The 25,853-nt window shown below is 43.5% G+C and overlaps 1 protein-coding gene across 8 annotated transcripts in view; it reads left to right on the top strand.

Annotated features, from left to right (window-relative positions):
* The window catches only part of MATN2 (matrilin 2), a 127,646-nt gene that overhangs the window by 62,403 nt on the left and 39,390 nt on the right, over positions 1-25,853 (top strand). For 6 of the 8 annotated variants that reach the window (XM_074986893.1, XM_074986892.1, XM_074986895.1 and 3 more), the window contains 3 exons: positions 9,606-9,728; positions 14,819-14,941; positions 22,430-22,552. The exons of 1 other annotated variant lie outside the window; for it this stretch is intronic. In XM_074986893.1, the coding sequence (XP_074842994.1) occupies positions 9,606-9,728; positions 14,819-14,941; positions 22,430-22,552 (369 nt within the window). The remainder of the gene's footprint in view (positions 1-9,605; positions 9,729-14,818; positions 14,942-22,429; positions 22,553-25,853) is intronic. One more of the 8 variants, XM_074986897.1, reaches the window with a different exon arrangement.

The raw sequence follows: 25,853 nt of genomic DNA, 5'->3' as shown, positions 1-25,853 counted from the left end.
CAACCCCCTCCCTGCCCCAACAACCTAGCTGCCATGTGGTGTGGTGGGGCAAGGGCTGGCAACAGTGCTAAAAAAAAAAATCCAAGTGCTCAGTTTGCAGAGGTAGGCAGAGAACCAGGAACTCTGCATTGAGCCTATTTTTAATGGGTAGATGCACCACTCACCACAGTGATAGCAAAGAAAGAAAGAAGTTTCTCAGCCTCTCATACACGCACGACCTCACAGCCACATGCTTCCTGGTGCCGAATTCAAATTCGTGGGCTTCCTGTTATCTAATTCCTGCACACCTGGGGAGCAGTGGAGATGGAAGTGTCCGGAACGGACAACTATGGGGCATTGTGGGATACATATGGGACACCTCTGAAGGCCATTAAAGTCTATTAAAAGACATGGCATTTCCACACTAGCCTTAACTCAAACTTGATGCTATGTTGAGTCGCTTCTCACAGTGTTATAATAGCGACATTAGCACTGCCTAAAATCGACCTAATGGTATTTACAGTGAAGACAGTAACATTGTAAAATCGAGCTAACTGCCTTAACTGACTTTATTATGTAGCGTGGACATAGTCAAAGAATCCACCACTTCTCATGGTAGTTTGTTCCAGGAGTATATCACCCTCACTGATAAAAATGTACATCTAATTTCTAACTTGAATTTTTCTTGCTTCAGCTTCTAATTTTGTTTTTCTGTACGAGATTAAGAACCCTTTGGTACCCAGTATTTTCTATTCAAGGAATTACATGAAATGATCAAGTCACCCCTTTAATCATCTTTTTGATAAACTAACCAGATTGAACTTGAACCTACATTTCTCACTCTAAGGCATTTTGTTTCCCACCGTGACATTGCTTTGTGGCTCTTTCTTGCACCTTTCCAGTTTTCCAACATTCTTTTAATATGTGGTCACCAGAACTGGATGGCGTATTGCAGCATCAGTCTTACTAGTGCTGAATACAGAAGGCTAGTGGAGCTGTGGGTATATGTCTGTTTAAATACATATATGATTCCGTTTAAGTTTCTCTTAATCAGAAATGTAACCACATTAAATAACCCCATATCATTGCTGTCCTCCACCTCCCTCACCATTTCCTCTATTGTTTGTTACGTCTACTTGTAACACTGTCTTAAACTAAATTGTAAATTATACAGAGCAAGGAGGGTGTCTTCTTTTGTATTTTTATAGGAACTGTCACAATGGGATCCAGTCCTTATTGTGACTCTGGGACCTCTAGTACAATACAAGTAAAAATAAATACACCTGCATCATTGGAGATCATTTATAGGTTCTGTTGATGTCCGCTCCTATCCTTTACAACACAAAATGTACATTTATCTTATTAAAATAGTAATACATTCCTGTGCAGTTTCTTGCTTCAGTCTAGCTGTTGTCTTGTCAGTCCCTTCACCACCTCCGTATAAATTCTGTAATGTTTTACCCAGAACTGAGCTGCATCTTTAATTTTTCATGTTTTTTTCATTTCATTACACTAACATGTTGGCTTCCCTTGAAAGGAAGAATTAAGTTCCAAATTCTCTTGGTAATGTTCAAAGCATTCATATCCTAAACACTAATTAATTTGTGTGATCTGGTTCTGGCTTGCATTCCCTCTAATAGGTTGCTTTCTCCTTCAGCCCTAACTCCACATGATCTCTCAAGTACTTTTTACTTATACTTAGCTTGGTGGAATTTCCTAACTCATGCTATTCTTCCTGATGCCAGTGTTGGCAAGTTCAAGAGTAAATGCAAAACATCTCTAGTCGCACTTTTATTTGTAGAACAAAAAGCAGTCAAGTAGCACTTTAAAGACTAGTAAAATAGCAAACTATTTTGCTAGTCTTTAAAGTGCTACTTGACTGCTTTTTGTTTTGATAGTGTATAGACTAGCACAGCTTCCTCTCTGTTTTTATTTGTAGGTTTTGGGTTTTTTTGCATCATATACAAGATTTCACTTTTAATTTTTTTGGCTCCCTACAATTCATATGCATGTGTCAATATATGATCATTAATCATGTTTCCCTGAAGTGTTAAAACTGTGTAGAAGTCAGCCATTCTTTTTTTGTTGAGAGGGGATGTTTGTTTTTGCGAAGAAAAGAGTGATTGGCTAACCTGTAATTCCTATTAGCAGTGTATCTGCAGGAAATGATGTCTGTGATTTGAGCAACTTCAGGCTGTAGAATGGATTTGTTATGAAAAAGGTCCTGCTTCTGCAAATGTCATCAAGGATACATGCTGGTTTCTGGTGGAAGATCCAAAAAATGTTCATATGTGCGGTACTCAGTCAGGAGCTATAACTCTCAGCTTTCATTAGCTTATGTTAAAGTATCATTCATTTTTGTGGGTAGCATTTACTAGGTAAATGATTTAGTACAAATTAGCCATCAAAGGAAAAGTCTGATGCACTGTGTATTTAAAGATTTACAGTCAAATGGGCCAAAATATATTGGTCAAAATGCTACCTCCCCTAACACAAATAGACCAGTGGAAAAAAAACCAGAAAACATGTACACCATGTTTTTAGTTTATCTGGTTATGTACACTGGATTTGCACAGATCCCAGTGTAGCCAGTTTGGGCTCCTGGAAGGGTGCTCCCATTCTGGATCAGTGGGCAGCCATCCCGCCCTACTGCCACAAGTCTACCAACCCTCCAAGTCACTTGTTTGGGGGAGGGGTTCCCACCTTGCCTCAGGTGGGTGAGAGACAACAGTTCAAGCCCCCCTCCCTTACCTCAGGCAGGTGTTGGGGAGAATTAGCTTTTCTTAGGGCCTAGCCCGAGGTCCGGGCACCAGCAAGCTCACAGTCTTTAGGCGGCCCCTGGCCCTAGCTCAGGGCAGGCCATCAAGCCCACAAAAGCCCAAGCCCTGGAGCAAGGAGCACACAGAAGAGCCCTAGCCCTGGAACAAGGTCGGGCAGCAAACCACAGTTCACAGCGGCCCAGGCACTAACTCAGGGCAGGGCAACAAACAACACAACACTCTGCGCATGCTGGCAGAGAGTGGGAAGACAGCCATCTGGCAAGTGGATGGCAGGGGGGACGTGGGCCCACCCGCTCCACCACGTCCTGACCCAGGGGCACTGGTCGCAGCAGCACAGCCTGCTGTGCAGGTCAGTGGGGAAATCCAGACCGCAACACACTGCCCTCGGACCTTTAATGGTCTGCTCTGTCCCCTGAGCCACTCCTGGTCTCCCCCCACCAGCACATGCCTAAAGTCCACCAACGTCTTGGGGCATCTGCTCTGGCTGGGGCCTGGGTGGCCCAGTCCAGGCCTGCATAGCCTCTCAGTTCCACTGCCTCGGGCTGGCTCAGGGTGCAGGCTGCGGCATATACTCTGGCCAGTCCTCCGGGCCCAGCTGGTCTTCTCCAAGAAGGTTCCACAGGTCTGACTGTGGTCCACAGAGTGTCAGGACCAGCAGGGCCCCAGGTGGCCCAATCCTGACCTCAGCCTCCCTCAGCCAGTCCTCCACCTCCCCGGATGGGAGCCCAGAGCCATCCTCTGGCTTCCCTGGAGTCTGTCCCCCAGCAGAGTCCTCAGGCTGCCGGGCAAGGAGCACAGAGCCATCCTCTGGTCCCTCTGGAGGCTCAACCCCAACTGAGTCCTCAGCCTGGGCTTTTAGAGGCCTGGCCCCACCTCCTGTCTTCTGGTCAGGTGATTGGAAGGGGCCAGGCACTACACAAAATGGCTGCCCCCTTCCGGGTAGTGGGGTGGCCATCCTGTCCCACTACACCAGACACTGAGCTAGATAGAGATCACTGAAAGCTGAATTCCAAAACACAGACTTCACCTGATTTAAATCCAAGGCAAATCAAAGAGCAGAGTGCTACTAAATCAGCTTTCCTTCCAGTGGCTGATACATCACATGGAGGGCAGGGGTTACAAACGACACTGCAGAATTCTGTGCAAGCCATTGGTTTCATTACAGATGCCGGTATTCTCTCGCCTCTTGATTAGGAGAATGAAGGGAAGGATTTAATGGGACACACATGAGTACTACCAAAGGGGCAGAGGTTCTCTAAGGTGTGTTGGCACCTTAACCTAGCAAGAGGAAATGGTAAAACACAGATCACAGAACAGTTATCTGCTGGCCCTAGTGGGTTATTCAGACCCTTGTCCGATGTAGAAATATTTACATTATTTCGTTAAGGAACAGGAACTATATTGTCTAACATCAGTGATCAGTTGTACACTTACACATTGATACTCAAAGGAATCCTTACGGCCAGCACTTCACCAACAGTGCAGAAAGTGAAATTTGGCCACTCCATATTCACTGAACAAAATTGAAAAAATCAGTCAGTTGTTGGACAGCTTGGGACAGAGAGCAGGTTCAATCTGTAGACCAAATTATGCGTTGAGAATTAGTCACATGGCTCTGGAAGTGGTGCCCGTAGAAGCCTGGTAACATGGTTCCATATTCAGCTAGAGGAGCTGCACATTACTTCTTAGTGGGTTTATTGACAAGGAAATAAGATGGCCTATGGCCGTGTTAGAAAGGAAAACCAATCTTTTGGATGCCTTGCAGGCCAAAAGACCATCTTATGGTGGCCGCCTCTTTTCAGATGAGCAAAAAATTTACAATAAAATACATTCTGGTTTTAAAACATGTTCTCTCCCTATAGGATCTCTCCTTCAGGGGCTCCTGGACTCTTTCTTTGCCAATTTTGCTGCTAGTTCACATATTAGGTGCTTCTGGGTTTTCACTCTCCTCTTCTGGCAGTGGTGTGGCTGGTGGCATCCCTCTGCTCTCCTGGCGCTACTGCATTCTTTTTAGCTGACTTCTCTTTCTTCTTCCCAAATCTTTCATCCCCCACCCTTCACACCTCTTTCACTTTCCTTCACTCTTCCCAAATTATTTTCCAAGCCTTCTTTGGTCTCTGTGCACTCCCCCCAGCCTTCTTTTTTCCTGCCTTCTAGCTCATCTCACACAGCTGATGGAGGTCTGTGGTGGTATCCTACAAATGTACGGGCAGCATTTGAGAGCCACACAGAAACAATGCTCCCATACTTCTAGCAGAACTGGGGAGCACGCATAAGTATCCAGAAGGCAAAGCATCAGACTGGAGGTTAATAATGGTTTGGTAGTATGGAGGACCCACTTATGAGCAACACATAAATTCCAACTGATTTTATAAACCTCACAACTCCAGTCCTCAACGTATAGTAAGTCAGCTATGGGCATCTCTCTCTGTAAGGCTACGTGTACACTAGAAACATCTGTCCGCAGAGGTTACTGTCAGAAGAAATGTTCTGACAAAACTTCTGTTGACAGATTGAGTCTACACATAAAAGCAGATTGATCTTTTCACCCTCTCTGTCAACAAAAGAGCCCCCGGAGCATCTACACAGCTTTTTTGTCAACAGTTTATGTTGATAAAACACATTTTGTGTTGACGCTCCACAAGTTTTGTCACCAAAACCCCCGTTTTGTTGACAAAATTCTCTAGTGTCACGGTAGCTTATGAAGCTGAGAAAAAACAAAAGGAGTTGTTAAAATTGTAGGGTTGCTCTGGCAGGGCAGTGGGTTTGCTAAAGAGAGGGTCTGAGCTTGAAGTGTTGTGCCAGATCCATCTGCAGGGAAATGTGTTTGAAGGAACAGAAAACCCCACAAGGAGAACAAAGAAACCAGGTATTAGTGCAGGCTTTTAAAAATACAAGAGAGAGGAATGAAAGGTCAGACTTTGAGAAGGAGAGGGAACTAGCCAGAGTTGACAGACACTGACTGCAGGACACAGGGAAAAAGACTCCCTGATTCAAAGGAAAAGCTGTGAGTTAGAGGTGTGAAACCCAACAAAGGGGACTTGGAACCCTCAAAAGACACTGGTCCAAGTCCCAAAAAATGCTCAAGAGGGTGAGGAAGCTGAGGCAGGGAATGGTATACTTGTGTTTATTGCTTTTTCTAGAGCTGAATCTCACTTGTGCTGTCTAAAGTAAGAAGAATGAGAAATCCGTCTGTTAAATCTGTGCCCATTTGCTTCCACTTTCCCATCTCCCTGAAGGAGTTGAGCTATAAACTGGAGAACACTCAATGAGGGAGCTCTGGGAAGGGATGTGCTTAAATTACTAGGGATTCTTGGAATGTCAGCATTGATCTTGGAGGCCACATGGCCGGGCCACATGGCTGGGCCACGTGGTTCCACTCCTAGAAGGGATACAAGACAAGGAGACTGTGTCGAGGAATCATACCAGAAAAGAAAGACACCATATTGGAACCTAGTCAGACCAAAGAAACTTAAAAGCACACAGACCCAAATGGGTAGGCCCAGAAACAGCAACCTGCTGAATGTTCAGCAGTGGGACATTTACCAGACCTGTAACAGATGGAAATTGTAGAATCTCATAAAATCTTTTTAAAAAGGCTGCTGATGATACTGTTGGAGAGAATAAGATCGCAGATAGAAGAACATCTAGCAGATGAGCAAGCAGGGCTGAGGAAAGATAGAAGTACCATACAGCAGATATTGGCACTAAGATTGATAGCGGAGAATGTGTGATGAAAGAACAAGAACAGCTACACTTGCTTCATCGATTTTTCAGAAGGCATTTGACAGTATAGATCAGAAAGTGACTTGGGCAGTGTTGGAATCATACGGAGTGGATTGTAGACCGATGCGGTTGTCGAAGGATATCAACAACAATATGGAGGTAGTGGTGAGAACATGAGGAGAGTTGGAAAGTTGGTTTAGAATGAGTAGAGGTACAAGACAAGGAGATGTGATATTGCTGAGTATCTTCATCACGTATGTAGAAAGACTGATGGACAAGATCAAGGAAGAGGTAGAAGGAGTATCTGTGCATGAGATAAGAATTAACAACTTGAGGTTCACAGATGATATAGTTATCATTGAGGAAGATGAGGAGAAGCTAGCGAAAATGGTGCTGGTGCTAAATGAGGAAGGGAAGCAGTAGGGACTGATTATGAATATTGATAAAATAAGAACAATGGTATTTGGAGATAAGAAGATATAAGGAAATAGGAAGGAAGATCTGTGTAGATGGGATTGAACTAGAGAATGTAGAGAAGTTCACGTATCTGGGGAGCAATATAATGTATGATCTAGACTGTAAGAAGGAAATAGTAACTACAATAGCGAAAGCAAGAGAGAGTTTGAAGGCGATGGATAAGATCTGGAAAAGCAAAGTGATTAGCTTAGGAAGGAAGCTGAGCGTCTTAACGTGTGTATTCAGCAGCATGTCATACAGATGTGAAACATGGGTGATAATGAAAGATTTGAAGACAAGAATATTGACTTTTGAGAGCTGTTGTTATAGAAAGATCCTGAGAATAGGATGGATGCAGAAGGTCACCAATGAAGTATTATATAGGAAGATACAGCTGAAAGAGAGCCTACTACAGAAGGTTATACAACACAAGTTATAGCTATTTGGGAATATTTGCAGAATAAACAATGAATGAAAAATCAAGACCCTGGTATTAAGCATAATGGATGGTTTGAATAGGGAGGCAGACCCCACAGAGAATGGGTAAATGTTACAGTAGACTAGTGCAGAGCTAATCTACAGAAATAGCCAGTCTGCACTGGGCAGGGAAAGGTGGAAGGAAATAGTAAGAGAAGCATCAGACACCAACAGGCTCTGAGCCCACAGTTGATGATGATGAGGTAATGCCATGCCTGTGAGTATCTGAATAAATTGTTAGACTAGCAACGGGTGGGAGCCGGGGAGGCTAACCCTACCTGGAGCAGGGGTTCTCACAACAAAAATTTTTGGTGGCCACTCTGACAATGTTTCCTAAAATTCTTAATTAAATTTAGGAAAATAAATAAACATTCACATATACTTGTCCAAATAATCGTTATTGATTATTTCAAACTAATTAAAAAAATGTGCAGTTGTGTACAGTTACATCCTATTCTTAATGGACCTAGACAAAGCAACCAACAAAGGAAAAGCAAAAAAGCAAAAGAAACAAATGAAGTGCATTGCATGCTCTTGTCTTTTGTTGTTGTTTCTTTTGCTTTTTTGGTTTTGCTTTGTTGGTTGCTTTTTCATTTTGTACTTGCTAACTAGTAAATCTGCCACTTTGAAAAGTAGTATTTGTGTGTTAATATTTTTCACAGAAGCAGACTTGCAAGCTACGTAGGAGACAGTGAAAAGTGATGTTAAAAAATATACCTCCTACTCCTCACAACAAATATCACTTTTAGCAGCAAATTTACTCAGCCCCAGAAAGTTAGGAGACAAGTTCAGCCCTTCATAGGGAGATGGGTGGGAGGCAGCAGGGGCCAGGCGCAATGAAGGGGAGGCTGGGAGAGGCAGCAGGGGCCAGGAGTTATGCAGGCAAGTCCAGAGTCAGTGCCTGAAGCCTGGGGTCCAGGCTGAAGCTACATAGCCAGAGGCCAGAGCCTGATGTTCTGTGGCCAGAGCCTGCTACCCATCAGCCCATAGCTGAAGCCAGAAGCTCAAGCAGTGGAGACGGGGCTGTTGCCATTCGCCATCACCATTCAGAAGTCTGTGGCCATAATAAAAGCCCGTGCTGGCCACATTTGAAAAATGTTGGTCTAAAGTATGGTTCATTTGTATATGAAAAGTATTACAACAATGCAGCAATGTAAGAAAAATTGGCAAGAGAGACAACATACAGTGACATACAATCAGCCACTAACGTTTGTTTACACTAGAGAAACTGGCAAGCTAACTAGTGTTGCCAGCCCTCCCAGACTGGTGGGGGTGGCTGTCTGAATCAGCATCAGTCTGCCAGTGGCTATTGAAAGCAGTCTTGGAGATTTTAATGGGTTCAGTACAATTAATGACATTGCACCCTGTTGAGAGGAAGACATCTCCCTGAATAGCTCTAGTCAGGATTGTCCACCCTACTCCTCTCATTTCTATGTGAAGTTGGGTGTGTTGCTGTCCTGAGTATAAAGAACTTCAGTCAGAGGAACTAGGAATAGTGTTGGCTCAGCTTCTTGATGCCATATGCAATTGGGGATAAGTTACAATAGGTATTGTGGGGTCTGTCAGAGCCCCAGTTCATTCCAGGATTGGGAGTAGAAGGACAGATGACAATAGAGTAAAACCAATATTACCTCTCCCCAACCTGTGCTAAAGGCATCTTGTATGGAGTATAGGATTAAGGCACCATTTCAAGAACTGAGTAGAAATGATGAAAAGTTGAAAAAGTTTCCGGTAGCTTATGCAAAACTGTATTTGGTGAGCGAATCAATCTGTGATCAGATTCAAATTTCAGTTAATCCGGTTTAATTCCTTTCCATGAATGGCAGTAGCCTGGTTTAACATCAAGTAGTCCACGTTAGAATCTGCCCAATGTCCCTTCTCTAATCAATACGAACAAGTGGGATTGGATAGGATTTCATGCTGAGTCTTGCCATATTCGACCAACCATTCAAAATGTATCCCTTATGATAGAAAGAAGCTAGCCCCTAATCATTGGTACATCACTCATTGCACTAAAGTTCTTAAACTGCAAGCTTTTCAGAGCAGAGATCATGTCAGTTCAGTATTTGTACAGCCCTTGACGATGAATGGGTTCCTTTGCTGCTGCCCTAAAATAAATATTGAATCATATTTTTATTTGAATCTGCTTATCTTAATTATGCATACCCTTCCTGTTTTATTTTTTAGTTGTAGACCTTTGTGTTTTGGATAACCAAGGTTGTCAACATGAGTGTGTAAGTACAGATGACTCCTACTACTGTAGATGCCATCAAGGATTTATTCTAAATCCAGACAAAAGAACTTGCAGAAGTAAGTTGTGATGAATTTTAAGCTATTGTAAATTTTTCCTCATATCTTCCAGTGGTGATTCTCCCACTGCTGTTCTTGAACGTGCTGAAAACATTCAGTAGAATGTCAGGGATGGACGAGCTCCTGGAGGCATAAGTAATAAAAGCGGTGCAAGTTTCCTTGTCCTCTGGGGTCAAGGAGTCCTTAACCTGAGGGCATGCCTCTCCCTAAGTTGTAAAATTAAAAGCCTTTATGTTGAATGATCACTTTGGATTGCTGGAGTCCTTAATTTTGAATGTCCCAATTCCCAATTTTCTTTTTTTATAGAACAAGTTTAATCATTAACAACAAAATACCATGCATTAAGACCCTGTTAAGGTTGCATAGATAAGTATGCCACGTTTAGGAGCTGTAAATGAACAGGCTGAATATACATTAGCACTGGTTCTTTCTATATATGGTTTATGATAAAGAAATTTAATTGTTTTGGGTGTGAGTGAGTGCAGTTCTTAACTTCTGCTTACACCAGTGTGAACAAATACTGTTTATCAAATATGCAATATGACAAAGAGCCTTATACAATCCTAGATATGCATGAATGTCTAAGACAGCCCGTGACTGTAATAAAGGGCTGTATCTTAAAGAAATGCTGCTAGCCAGAATAGAGTTGGTGTCCAGTTGATGAAATTGGCAACTTGCAGGCCCTTGGTAACATTGAAAAGTCCCATTCAGAAGGAAGTCTATTAGAATTTTATGCAAAGTGTATTTCCATACCTGTGTTTGCATATACCAACACGAGCATTCAGTTTAAACAATTCTTAGTACGGCATAATTGCATCCCACTGCTCAGGCAGCAATCCAGAGTCATTGTTGTTCCCCAAAATTGTGGAGGATTTTAGAAAGTGGGATTTTTTTTTCAGTTTAAACTGATCAAAGACCTAGAAACTGCAGACACATCTTAAAGCAAGTTAAATCTTTACATCAGCTGGAGATAAACTGATATAAATCTTAAACTGTTGTAAGCATGTTAAAGAGATCTAAATCTCTGGAGCACTTTAACCTGTTTAAGATGCTTTAAATACTTTAAATCAGTTTGAAGTGCAAAAAAATGTTCCAGCAATTACAAGTTGCAGAAGAGAGATTGGATGGATGTAGTGAGAGAAGGAATGCTGAATAAGAAGCAGCAGCCAAACAAGAAAAGGCTGGAGCCAGGACAGCATTGGTTAAGACTAGCTCAGTTCAGGATGCCCGTGATGAATTTTTTTTTTTAATTAATCAAAAATCTTTAAAACTTACCAAACCACTTCTCTGAAATCTAGACTTCTTTTGCGTCTTGCAAACCAAACTGAGAATTAAGAAATGACTGCAAAGTGCAATTGCCTTAAAATCAGCAAATTGTTTGGGTTAGACTGAGATTAGTCTAAATTGATTCAGAGGAAAGGTGTGTCAGAGATCCCCTGTGTGCTAAAGCTTTGGGTCAGTGTGAACAACACACAAGAAAAAGCTCCTAATGACTCATTTTAAATGTTCAAAATTCAAAACGCTTAACATTATTTTCTACAAATTTGGCTTGATGGGTAAATCTCCATGAGAGACAAAAAACTAGACAGGATTCTACCCATTCTAAGAAAGGTGGAGGCAAAATGGTCAAACAATCATTTTTTTGCGCTTCGATTAAGGCTGACAGCTTTCTAATTGCACTAAACTGAACACCCCTGTCCCCTCCCCTTCCTGAGCCCCACTGCTTTTCTGAAGCTCCACCCCCGACTCACTCCATCCCCCTTCCCTCTGTCACTTGCTCTCCCTCACCCTCACTCACTCATTTTTACTGAGCTGGGTTAGGAAGCTGGGATGTGGGAGGAGGTGAGGGCATCAGCTGGGGGTGCAGGCTCTGGGCTGGGGCTGGGGCTGGGGCTGGGGCTGGGGCTGGGGCTGGGGCTGGGCCTGGGCCTGGGCCTAAGGGGTTTGGGGCGCAGGAGGAGGCTCTGGGCTGGGATGAATAAGTTCGGAGTATGGGCAGGGAATTCAGACTGTGGCAAGGGTTGGGTGTGCGGGGGTTGGGATGCATGATCTGGGAGGGAGTTTGGATGGGGGAAGGGGCTGAAAGATGGAGAAAGAAGTGTGGAAGTGGGGCTTGGGGTGTGAACTCTGGGAGGGAGTTTGGGTGCAGGAGGGGGATCAGGGCTAAGACAGGGGATTGAGGTGCAAGAGGGATTTTGGGGAGCTGGCTCTGGGCTGCATTCAACTTGGGTCACTCCAAGCCATGACCAGGAGGCTCTGCATACTGCCTCCACCCACAGAAGCTTCATTGGCCCTGGTTCCTGGCCAATGCAAGCTCGGAGTAGGGCAAAGCAGCACATGGAGCCCCCGTGGCCATTTCTTCACATAGCTAGGTAGGTACAGAGCCTGTCAGCCCCACACCAACCAAACTTCTAACAGCCAAGTCAGTACTGCTCACTGGAACTACCAGGGTCCCTTTTCAACTGGGCATTCCAATCTAAAAATGGACACCAGCCAACCCTAGATCAGTGCAGGGTTAGAGTAAGAGATAAGCACTCTTGGCCTTTGCCTAGGGCTCCAACTCCCAGAATTGTTTGATCACATCTTAAAGTTGGCTTTAATTTACAAAAAGAAAAAAAGTAAGCTTCTAGCCCCCTGTGGTTACAAAGCAAAGCCTGAAAATATAAATGTTACCAAGATTGTTTGGAACAAAAGTGCTGAGAGGCGTGAACTATCCATCCATCTCAAAGTTAACTGCAAGGCACTGCTCTGGGGGTTTGCCAATACTAGCTCATCCACCAAAGCAAGTACACTCTGGTACTCCCTGGCTTTTGGGCTACTTATTAGGGGCCTTTCTGCCACTGTTTTTGTTGCTGATTCTGTTCCTTCTTAGGGTAGGGGATCCCCTCTTGTTACACGTGAGGTGCAGTGGGAGCCGATCTTGCAATCTAAGGGTATGGCTGCACTATGGGGAAAATCAACGCTGCAGTGGTCAATCATCTGGAGTTCAATTTCGTGCATCTGGTAGGGATGCACTAAATAAAACTCACAGGGCACCCCTGTTGGCTCCAGTACCCCTGCTCCCTGTGAGGAGTAAGGGATGTTGTTGAGAGCATTTGCTTCTGTTGGCCTGCCGCAGTGAAGACAGCCTCAAAGCTTGAATTAAGGTATGTTGACTCTAGCTACATAATTAGTGTAGCTGGACTTGCTTATCTTAATTCAACCTTCCCCTTTAGTGTAGACCTGGCCTAAGCTTCACTCATGCACCATGGCCCTACTGTGCGAAGCTCTGTATAAACAAATATCAAAAAGACAGTCTGTACACCATCAAGTTTGTTCTATGTTACCTTTCACTCACCTCTAAGGGTCAGATTTCTAAAGGTATCTGGGGCACTTACAGATGCAGATGGGCACCTACTTGGATTTTCAAAAGCACCTTAGTACCTACCTGTGTCCTTAGGAGCCAAAACAATAACTGGGTAGGAATTCTTAAGCAAAATATTTCTCCATTTGAAAATAATGCTCTGTCAAAACTGTAACTTTTAATGGAAACAAATGTGTTGTGATGAAATGTTCCTTGGGAATGTTTCTGAGGTCCAAGATGGAATTTCTGATGAGGGGGACCAGAACAGTGGTCATCACACTCATCCGGGAAGTGGAAGACCTGCGTTTAACCCACTGATTCAGAGTGGAAGAGCTCCAGAAGGAGAAATTAAAAGAAACTGATTGAGAACAAAGAGTGAAACTGGGTCTCTCCCCTCTCCCAGGTGAGTGCCCAAACTATTAGCTCTTCAGCCATGAGCAGACCTCTGTGGGGTGTTTGTTTTTGGTTTTTTTTTTCATTAAAATTGTGGAAAGGTTTCAGTTTTCTTCCAACGAAGAATGAAACCACATAGGAAAACTTCAAAATTTTTCACAAACTGGATTCCTGTCTTCCAGCCCTGACTACCTTTAAAAATCTGACTCTAGGGCCTTGTTTACATTATTCAGCACTGTCAGTGTACTTCAGCTATGCATGCAAATAGTGTAGCTGAAGTCGACATACTGCAGCATCTTGTGTGAGGTAGGGTCAGCAGGGGCTGCTCTCCCTTTGATGCAGAGTAGTCTTCTCATCTTGAAGTACTGATATCAACGGGAGAATGCTCAGAGATCGATTTATTGCCTCTACAGTAGCTGCAATAAATCAACTGATGGCTCAATTGCTGCAATATTGATCCCCAGCCTAGTGCAGACAAACCCTGTCTAACTAATTTCTGCAATCCTGTCTAATTTTGCCAAGAATGAAGTGTTAGTGGCTAACTCTGACTGGTGTAAATCAGGAGAAACTCCACTGAGGTCAGTGGAGCTACACTGATAGAAAACCAGTGAGGCCCCTATGGCCAAATGCTGTTTTTCACTGCAGTAAATTATAAAACTCTCATTGACTTCACACTGGTGTAGGATAAAGCCTTAATTGTTAGTCCTCGGGGAATTCTGCAGTTGTTGCATTTGGAAACACAGTAACAATGCAGAATTCCCCCAGGACTGTGTTGTACATCAGTTCCATTGATCCCTGCATGGTGAGCATCCTTTTCTGACATACTTATACAAAGGTGGTAGTGGTTGCCTATAAATTTTCATGGCTACCATCTCATGAGAAACTTAAATGAAGGAACTGCAAAGCAAATGTGAGGTGTTCAAACACTAACTTTATAGGGGAAGAAATGCTCTGAAAGGCACCCAGGGACACACTAATATAGCCTTTTATAAATCACATCTAAAATCCTATTTTGCATATAGTAAAATAGCATTACCATGTAATTTGTTAGAAAATCAAGTGATATGTTTTCAGTGTGATCTTTGGGTGTTTAGCTGCAGTAGTCTCAAAAATGCTGACACTCACTTCTGTACATCCTCCTATTGAAAACGTATCCCCCAAGGGTTCATTAAAAATATGTTAGATTTATTATTGTCTGTGTGAAAATGGAGCATTCTGTTTTCACAGCTTGAGTTAGTATGGCATAGTGTCAGGAGCATGTCCAGAAAGCAACATGTTCATTGAAAGAAACTGAGATAATTGTTTTTAATTTAGTTTATTTGTCTGTGTTCCTTATTGCTACACATTCTTTCAGGACCAGATTACTGTGCATTGCAGAACCATGGCTGTCAACAGGAATGTGTAAATACAGATGATTCCTATTTTTGTCAGTGCCAACAAGGGTTTACTCTTAATCCTGATAAGAGAACTTGCAAAAGTAAGTGTAAATTATCCAATAGTATATAATAAAGTTCACCTGCTTTTATTTCTCAAAATCTGTATGGATGGCTTTCTGGAAAGACTGTAATCACTTCAAGAGTGGAGATTCTAACTTCTATTGTAATGTTCATTTTTAACCTCACCCCCTTCCTCCACTCCATAACTTTACCCAAAACCGAATCAAATTCCTTGATATTTTGCAAATCAGATTTTCCACCACATTAGAATTTTTCTGAAGAGTTTGATGCAATCCTGGGGAATAATATAGGACACATGGGCTACGTCTACACGTGAAGCCTACATCGAAGTAGCTTATTTCGATGTAGCAACTAACGTCTACACGTCCTCCAGGGCTGGCAATGTCGATGTTCAACTTCGACGTTGCGCAGCACCACATCGAAATAGGCGCTGCGAGGGAACGTCTACACGGCAAAGTAGCACACATCGAAATAAGGGTGCCAGGCACAGCTGCAGACACGGTCACAGGGCGGACTCAACAGCAAGCCGCTCCCTTAAAGGGCCCCTCACAGACACAGTTGCACTAAACAACACAAGATCCACAGAGCCGACAACTGGTTGCAGACCCTGTGCCTGCAGCATGGATCCCCAGCGGCGGCAGCAGCAGCCAGAAGCCCTGGGCTAAGGGCTGCTGCCCATGGTGACCATAGAGCCCCGCAGGGGCTGGAGAGAGAGCGTCTCTCAACCCCTCAGCTGATGGCCGCCATGGTGGACCCCACTATTTCGAAGTTGTGGGACGCGCAATGACTACAGGTCCCTACTTCGACGTTGAACATCAAAGTAGGGTGCTATCCCCATCTCCTGATGAGGATAGCGACTTCGACGTCTCGCCGCCTAACGTCGAAGTTAACTTCGAAATAGCGCCGGACGCGTGTAGCTGTGACGGGCGCTATTTCAAAGTTAGTGCCGCTACTTCGAAGTAGCGTGCACGTGTAGACACGGCTATGATGGCTCAAAACTAGGATGCTCATTACCTCTTTGAAATTTTCCTGTTTGGACTTGTTAATATAAGTGGTTTTGCCTAAATACTTCAGATATATGTTTTAGCCAGGAATGGATGCCTTTGACTAGTTTTGGACAGTAGGAAATGTATCTGTATTTTAAAAAATCAATGTTCTTTAAATCACCATCCCAGTTTCTTTCAAAGTTTAGAAAACAGCATCAGTTGTATCACCTTCCTAAATGGGACATAGATAAGGTGACCATATTTCCCTAGGCCAAGTACAGGACAGTCTAAGGGGGTGCAGCTCCTCAGCTGCGGCTGCCAAGCAAGTGCAGCTCCCTGCCTGGCCTATGCTATGGGGTGCTGGAATGGGGCTGCTGCCCCACAGGGGAGCTCCCTAGTTGCAAGGGCCCTGAGGATGTGTGGGGGAGTGTTTCTGGATGACTCAACACCAGGCTCTGGGAACGAGGCTGCTGCCCTAAGGGAAACTCCCTGGCTACCCCATGCTTCTGGGTGCCAGGAATGGGGCTGCAGCCCTGTGGGTGAGGCTTCTGGCTTCTCCAAGCCGTGGGGAGCTGGAAACAGGGCTGCAGCCCTGCCTGGGGGTAAGAGGGGTCTCCCTGGCTGAAGGGGCGGCTGCCAAAGGCACCAGGTCCCATTAAATTCTTAAAAAGGACTGGGGGACATAACACTACCCCCACCCCACCCCAACATATCCTGCCTTAGTTATGGCATGGCCTCTGCTGGCTCCCTCTTGTGCTGCTGCCTGCACACATGGCCAGTGCGTGCAGCATCCTACACATACTCTCCATCCACCAGCTGTGGCTGCACTGACCTGGGGGAAGGGCAGCTTAGCAGGTGGCGTAGATATGGGGCAATTAGCCCTTTTGTTAAAATAAATCAGGACGCCTTCCTGGCACCTGAAATATGGAACCATCCCAGCCAAAATGGGATGGATGGTCACTCTAGGCATGGATCTCGGTACAGAACAGGTGTCCTAAGGAAAACGTGGAATCTCGATCACTGGAGGTTTTTAAGAACAGGTTAGACAAGTGCCTGTCACTGAGAGTCTGGATAACATTTAAACCACATCTATATTACAAAATGTTGCTGATGTAAGTTACACAGCAATTAATATATTGCTTGTGCACGTGCATACTTGTTCTCTTGGATCAGTACTGTGCTCAGCCTTCAGGATAGCTTGTTAATAGGCACAATGCACCATGGGTAGATACCTGCCATCATTCAGGACACTATCTTTTAGATAGCTTTGGCAATGAATAATGGGACAGAAACTCTTGCATGATGACTGAAATGAAGGGGTCAACCTCCCATAATGCACTGCATAATATCATCTGTATTCCATAACTTTTGAACCTGTTTTTCAATTGCCTGTAAACTTGCATGAGACTTGCTGTCTCTGGCAGAGGCATGAAGCTTGCACAGCTTGGAACTACTATCATGAGCACTGCAAGCACAGGATGCACAAGTCTTTGGTATTTATATGGCTGCAAGAAGAGCCTTGAAAAAGATGGTGGTCAGTTTGCTGTGGGACATAACAAGAACCAATTCAAGGTTATTGGTGGCATTTATAGAGCATCAGCAGATGGCGAAGTGCCATTTCTGAGCCTGAGAAACAAGCACTGACTGGTGGGATTGTATCCTAATGCTAGTTTGGGATGATGAGCAGTGGCTGCAGAACTTTCAGACACACAAGGACGTATTCCTGGATCCGTGTGCCAGATTCCTTACAGCCATCAGTCATAGGGACACTGGACTGCTGCAGTGACAATGGAAAAATAAGTGGTGACCGCAGTATGGAAACTTGTGACATTGGATCACTATCAGTCAGTGGGAAGTCATTTTGGAGTGGGCAAAGCCACAGTGAGGGCCTTTGTCATGCAACTGTGCAGGGCCATTAATCATCTTCTGCTGTCCAGACTGTGACTATGGGAAATGTGTAGGACATAATGGATGTATTTGCACCAGTGAGGTTCTTGAACTGCAGTGAAGCGATATCCCTGTTTTGGCTGAAGATCATCTGACCACAGACCACATCAACAGGAAGGGCTACATTTCAATAGTTATGCAAGCACTGGTAAATCACTGGGGTTGCTTCACTGATAACAATGTGCAGTTGTCAGGGAAGATAAATGATACCTTCACCTTTAGAAACGTATCACTGTCAGAAAGCTTCTAACAGGGACCTTCTTTCCAGACCGGCAGATTGCCATTGGCAATGTTGAAACGCCAGCAGTGATCCTGGGGGATCCAGCCTGCCTCTCACTCTTCTGTCTTATGAAGCTATGCATCCCAACAGTGGCAAGGAAAGATTCAGTCTCAGCAGCTGCAGAATGACAGCTGAATGTGCAGTTGGTACAATGGAAAAGGTGCTGGTGTTGTTTACTCATTGGTCTGGATCTCAGTGAAAACATATCTATCCCAATGTTTATAGCTGCCCATTGTGTCCTGCATAATATTTGTGAAGCAAAGCGGGGAAACTTGACACAAGGAAAGGAGGTGATACAGAAAGTCTGAATAGCCAAACACAAGGGCCATCAGATGAGTTCATTTAGGAGCTGTACAGCTTAGAGGACTTTCAAAAAGCACATTAACAGCAAGTCATGGAAATTTGCTATGGTTCACTGTGCTCAGTCTAGCTCTTCAGTTAGGAATTCTGTGGAAGCTGATGCACATCTGTTGCATATAGTGCTGACGCTGCACCTATTCATGCTGGGGGTCTTGCTCTATGTTTCTGATGACTACACTGTCATTGGCCCTATGAGCTGTGAGCGTACAATACTGCTGCTTTCAAAGACAACAGGCATTATCCACTATGTGTTATAAACTAACTTAAGATAAATAATTTTTAAAGCAAAATATTTTAGTTATTTACAGTACATCTCCAGAGAATTTAAAAAAACAAATATTTTAACTTAAAATATTTAGATACCTTAATAAACAAGCAAGAGGAATGGACGTTGATGTTGATTATAACGATGCATATATCCATGCTGGATAACAGAGTGGGATTTACCCATGAAAGCTTATGCCCAAATAACTCTGTTAGTCTTTAAGGTACCACAGGACTCCTTGTTGTTAGTGCAGGTGAAGTTTCAGTTGACCATGCTTCTCCTGGTGGGGTGTGGGAGAGGCAGGTATGTAGACCCTGAGGTCCTATGGAATGGGGCAGAGGATTGCTGTGTTGCAGTTCTCCACAGACTGCAATGGCAGCCAAGCCCAAAAATGTTCAACTTGGAGGTCCACAACAGTCTGCAGCATCTGACTTTGCTTATGGAGGCTCGCCATTATCCCCATTCTTGTGCATCTCCCTCACCTTTTCCTACACTTTTCTCCTGTCCATTCCTTTCTTATCCATAGTCTGCAGTATTTACCCTTCAGAGCCTGAGCATCTGGTGCAGCACTGACTTGCAGAATTTGGCAGAATATGTCCTTCTGCATCCTCTTTTTTGTTCTTTCTTGTCTGACTCAGTTGTTACACTGGTGTGGAGGAGGAATCTCTCAAGGCTGCAGCAGCCACAACTGAAATACACAGAGGTACCATTGTCAGTATAGTAGAAACAGAAAGCAAAATTTCTGATTCAGCATCCCTTCCTTGCTTTGTTGCCCTAAAGTGTTAAATAATATGAGCTTATTAGCTCATCTGCTTTGACATGCTTGTGCCTGGTTCCACTCTCAGCTCAACCCATTGTGAGTATGGCCTGCTGGGGTGAGTTAAATGAGGAAAGAATTGCTTGGTTGCTTGAAACTACAAATATAGGGCACTGGCATGGAATGCTGGTGCCATCCTCCATAGGTGGGGATATTTAAACCATGTTTGAATGGTACTTGAAGTTATCACCACCCAGCATGGGAAAGTGTCCTACCATGGAGAAAGGAATAAAACTTCTAAGAAACCTTCAGGAAAGGACTACAATGTATTTCCATGGAAGTTTCATTGATATCTCTCTGGAGGACTCGAGAGGCATTTTTGTGTACCTAAACAAACTACTCCACATGGCTCTAGAGGGGGAATGAAAAGCAGATAGCAAGACTGCTTCTTTGTTACACCTCTTGTAGTAAGAGTAAATTAATGAAAATCTGATAGCTGCTAAGTTGGCAGTGCCAGTGCTTTAATGGGACATTCATTTACATAATTACCTGAGGTTTCTTCCCTTGTTTTGGGCACACCCAGGCTCAACTGCAGCTGGACTGCAGAAGAATCAAAAACAGATCCTGGGTCACAGCACAACTGGAGCCCCTCTCACCTGTCCTCCGTACTCTTCCTCCTTGCTGGTCACAGCAGGACCGGTGACTTGGTCTCCTCAAGACAAACTGCAGTCTGAAATGGCCCCTCATCATTGGCAAAGGGACCTCCTGGTTTCTCCTGCACTGGCTGCTTCCCTGCAGTTCTAGAACCCCTCAGGCCTTCAGAACAAGGCCTCAGTCTGGGAATTTGCCTGGTCAGAGCTCCCTGGCTCTTTCTGCGGCACTGCTCGGTTGCAGGTATTGTCTCTAGCTTCCCAGGAAGCCAGGTCTTTCCTGCTCCACAGCTGGAGCAGTAGAATGAGCTCCTCTGCCCCACAAGCCCTTCTGATAGGACCTAACCAGGCCCTGATTGGCTGTCCCAGCCCCCCCTTAACTCTTTATGGGTCAATTTGATTTTTGACCTTACTGACCTTCTGATATGTCTGCTGCAGTGCTTTGACTTCCATTGCTGTTACTGCTGCTGGTCCCTGTCACAGCCCTTTCCTGCCTCCCCCAAACAAGCTGCTCATAGATGCTGACGTTTATACTGCTGGTTCAAGCTGTGCCTGCAAAGCTTCCTCTCCCCGTAGGCCCAAGAGGTCCAATACCTTCTGTTTACTCGCAGCAGGAGTATATCTGGTGCATGTAACTGGGATGGTCAGCCAGGCATTTGGACTCAACAAAGGGGAGCAGATAGAAGTGTGCTCACCACATTGGACAACCAGGAAAAGGCATTTCACACATTCACAGGGATTGTATGGGAGTGGGGGCTTCTGATATATGTTGCCTCTGGGCAGTAGAATTAACAATTAGCACTAACCAGAGCAGTTAGTGTTGGGCATTGTGTAACAGCTACTGGAGGACTAGTTAGGATCAATGTAGACATCACAGCATCTAAACTTGCATTGCATCAACCTTCATCTGTGTCTCAGTGATGCTCCAGGAGTTAGTGCTGCTATGTGAACAGCACTTACTTTGGTGAGAGACCAATTTAATTGCAGGCAGGTGCACAGCTAGGTGGATGTAAGGCAGTTTATGCTGACCTAATTTTGTGTGGTAAGCACAACCTCAGGGCAAGAAACTGGACTAGATGGTCAGTCTAGGTCCTTTCCAGTCCTACATTTTTATGGTTTCTGCAGTGTGGCTCTTCCAATGTGGGGCCAAGCAAGCTTGCATCAAAGCAGATGTATCACAAGAGTTTCTTAAGACATATATAAAGCATGCAAGCAGATGAAAAAGCTAGCTTTTCTTACTGCCTAAGCACTATGAAAGTTAGACAGAAGAGGTATTATTCTAGTTTCTCTAATTCCGTAGTCACATACAGTGAAAGTAAGAAAATAGACTCCTCTGGAAGATGATTAAATGTCTTTCATTTTCACAAAAAAATGTGTGTTTTGGCATGAGCTTTCTAAATTGAGGAAATACTTTTCATGTACTATTATAATTGAACTGAGCTGTTGCTATTTTTGAAATTTTATATGGCATTGTGACTATATTCTTGAGTTTAGAAGACAGATGTTCCTGGAGGAATACAAGAGCAAAGGTTCCCATCCTGAAAATGTATCCAAGCATAATGTTTATTACCAGGAGTACAGTTATGAATTATGGACAGGAACTCAGAATTCCTTCCAATTTTTTTTCTTTCATGGGTGGAATAAATTTTATGTGCACCAATGCATGTTTGGATGTGTAATACCAATGGAAACACATGCTGCCCACTGTGGGTGACTATTAGTGCTCTGCTAATCAGCTGGGCAGTGCCTGAATCTCTCCTGGGTGTCTGCCTATGCGCTCAGCTTTCAGGGAACACTTGGCAGGTTAATGTCTCTAGTAACATCAATAGGATTTTTTCAGTGACTTCAGTGGACTTTGGATCAGCCCATGAGTTTGGTAGTATTTTCAGAAAGGGGCTCTCCTTCCCACACCCTTTACTTCATGGTTTATGTGTAACAGACTTGTAAATATAACAATCCATCAACTTTTCTACTCTCTCCTTTCTAAGCCAAACTGTGTGTGTCACTCTACAGCAGTACCAGGCAGTCTTCTGCCCCAAAGTGCTGATGTCACTTCTGATGGCTGGAGAAGAAAGAGTATGGGAGTCAAAGCAAAGTCTTGCATGTTTTTACCAAGAGGCCACTGGATCAGTTGCTTCCCACAGTTGTATTAACTGTCTGCCACATGAGGTTTAGTACCATTTAAGAAGCATGATGTTCTCTAAACCATTTAGGTCCAGTAACCATCATACTTAGCTTGTATTCTTTAACGTCTCCTCCGCAGGAATAAACTACTGTGCTTTGGGGAAGCATAACTGTGAGCAGGAATGTGTTAACACAGAAGACTCTTTTGTGTGCAGATGTCATAGTGGATACACCCTAAATCATGATGGCAAAACGTGCAGAAGTGAGTGTTTCACACAAACTGCAGTAATTAGTTATTGCATTGGGCTGAGATTTCAAAATAAGGGAACTCTCCAGGGCCCCTTCTGAGATATGAGAGCGATGTAAGCTGCTGTAAGTGTAAGTCCAACAAGAGCCAGCTCTGGTGAGGTAATGTTGGTAGGGTGCCTACATATGTTCAGCCAGTAGAAAACAAGTTTATTGTCTTGTAAAATTCTAATAACAGGAATTATTTATGTAGCAGAGGTGCTCTTACATATTTTGAAGTGTTTGTTACCAATGCACCCAATCTTAGCTGATATTTAGACAGCTACACCTAATACTAGTGATTTTTTCCCTTGAGGGCTAGTTTATTTATTTTTTCTTGTCAAGTTTATCTGGTATAAATGCATCTCTCTGCATGTGGTTTTGAGAATACTACTGAAGGAATGATATGCTAACAAAAATCATGCCAACTCTAGCTATCAGAAGATACTGTTTTCCCCAGACATTTTGCATATTGAAAGCAACATTTTAAAATGCAGAGAGCATTATTTTTTTGTGATGTACTTATGCCATTTGGAAAAAAACCCCAAAAGTTTATACAATTTAGAAAGTTATTTGCTTCAACAAGCACAGGAAAATGGTGATGGATTTGGTAGCATACAAGAAAATGTTGATACATTGTAATATAAATAAATGCAACAACTTGGTTTGATTTTCAGATGGGCAGATGCTTGGCATTAAAGTCAGGCCCCTTATAAGTGTCACAAATAGGGCACTTCATGGCTGAGGCATCTAAGTCACTAGGTACTTTTGAAAATATTGGCCATTTTCTCCTTTTTAATGCTTTTTATTTTTTGAAGATTTAGGAATCAAAATATGAGTGTTGACCTAAATTTACAGTTACTGTAGTTCCAACAGACTGGAAATGGGCAGATTTGTGATTGCATTTTTACTTGAGAGAACATATGGAAAGATTTAGTATGAGAAACAGGGAGGGTTAGATTTTAAGTGAGATTAATAATACAATGTGCGTTTGTATTTGCAGCAGATGATGGTGATCTGAGACTGTAATTTGCCAAATAGGATAGTGGTTTGTTTATTTTAGTTATTTCAGATTTCTCTTTGTATAACTTCCCCCAAAGCACAGCTCCACTTATGCTTATGTAAACTTATGGAAAACAGGAGAATGTGCCAACTGTAACTTACTGTAACTAGTAAAAACTTCAACCTCAGCTTCACTTGTTCAAGCCAACAGTATTTGTAACTATGTATGATGTTAAATCTGGACAGATTCCTGTCTATATATATATTTAAAAAAAATCTTACGTGGTACAGGCAGCCTTTTTTTCCGTAGCAAATGGCTATGACTGTGATAATCCAGTACATTTTTTTATCTACTTTGCAGAAAGGAGACATAATAGACCATAATTTATCATAGGTCACATTGACTTAAGGCAAGTTAAATTAAGGTAAATTTGACTCATGTGACTAAGAATAGTGAAGAGTTTTCAGTGTAAAATATTAAGGGAAAAGCTTGCTGTAAAAAACTTGTAAGATTTTTGCTTCCTTAGAAGTGCTCTGTACTTTTACAGAATTGGCAGTTAAACTGTAGAGTCCCATAAGCACATAGCTTTCTTTATGATCTGTCAACCGTACCTTTCAATTGTCCCTTGCTACCAAAAAAATGCAGACTTTAAACTCAAATCACTATAAAATATTTTTATAGAGACCATTTCCATCATAAATACAAAATCAATAAAATGCGAAGTGGTTACATTGCGTTCCCTGCACTCTCAGTTTTTAAGTGTCCCATATCTTGGCTTTCACAGCACAAGAATATTTTTGGATTACTGTATTTGTCAGTTTAAACAGAATTTACTCATAATCTTTTAATTTTTGTGAAATAAGTTGAAATTCATAAATGATTAACATTCACATTTACTAAGAAGGGTAGCTGTATTAGGCTGTAGCTTCAAAAAAAAAAAAATCCCACAAACCCAAGCAGCCCTGTAACACCTTAAAGACTGACAACATTTTAATTAGGCAATGAGCTTTCATGGGTAAGAGCCACTTAAGTCCAAAATCTGAGAAAGCGGGTCTTACCCACAAAAGCTTGTTACAGTAAACACTCAAGATACGCACAAGCAAGTTGCCCATGTCTTGGGTTAATCCAACGGCTGTCCATGGCAGTAGTGGGGAAACCTCTCCAGTCAGGGGCAGCAACTTCTGCCGTCAAGGGAAGCAACCTCACAGGAGAAGTTTTCTGGTCTCCAGACTGGGAGGGAGCTGGAAACCAGGTAGCAGCCTGGATCCTGGCTTCCCTCTGCTTGCAGAGCCAGGAAACTGAGCAGGGTAGCAGCCCTGGTTAGTTTCCTGGCTCCAAGGAGCAGAGGGGAGCCGGGAACCATGCTGCCCCTGGTTCCCAATCTCCCTGCACTGGCTGGAGTCAGGAAACTGACCAAGGCTGCTGCCCTGCTCAGTTTTGCCTCTCTGCAAGTGGAGGGCACCCTGGGTCCAGGCTGCCACCTGATTCCCTGCTCCCCACCACTTGCGGGACCGGGGAAACTGACCAGCTGGTTCCCAGGTCCCGCAAGCAGCAAGCTCTGGTTTCCAGCTCTCTGCCACTCTGGGAGCCAGGAATCAGACCAGTCCTGCTGGGCTTGTCAGTTTCCCAGCTCCTGCAAGCCCAAAAATTTGAGTTACATGAGGGTTACAGAAATACAACCCCCGGGAAACTTAAGGGTTTACTGTTTCTAATAAATAAAATCATCTGTCTTTCAGGTGCTACAGGGCTGTTTGGGATTCTTTAATTCACATTTACTGTCTGAGAAATATATGTGGTAAACAAAGAAGAGATTTCTGTGTGTGGAAAAGGGACCGTGGCCTTGTGTTAAGGCATAGCACTATTAAGATTCCTGGGTTCTCGATTCTCAACTCTGTTGCAGATATCCTTTGTGACTGTTGGCAAGTCACAGCCTTTCAGTGCCTTATATTTGTTGCCTCTAACACAAGGATAATAGAACCTACTTCACTGAGGTGTTACAAGGATGAATTAAGGGGGAGGGATAGCTCAGTGGTTTGAGCATTGGCCTGCTAAACTCAGGGTTGAGAGCCTAATCCTTGAGGAGACCATTTAGGGATTGGGGCAAATAGAAGTCAGGGATGATGCTTGGTCCTGCCAAGAGAGCAGGGGACTGGACTAGATGACCTCCTGAGGTCCCTTCCAGTTCTAGGAGATCTCAGTTATAATAAGTCATGTTTCTCAAATGGATCATTAGATGAGATAGCTATGTAAGTGCAAACATTTATGATTTTTTTTC

The sequence above is a fragment of the Carettochelys insculpta genome, chromosome 2 (genome assembly GCF_033958435.1).
Source record: "Carettochelys insculpta isolate YL-2023 chromosome 2, ASM3395843v1, whole genome shotgun sequence".
NCBI classification, from domain to species: Eukaryota; Metazoa; Chordata; order Testudines; family Carettochelyidae; genus Carettochelys; species Carettochelys insculpta.
The sequence above is the reverse complement of the archived record's forward strand: the minus strand, read 5'-3'. Positions and strand labels throughout refer to the sequence as shown.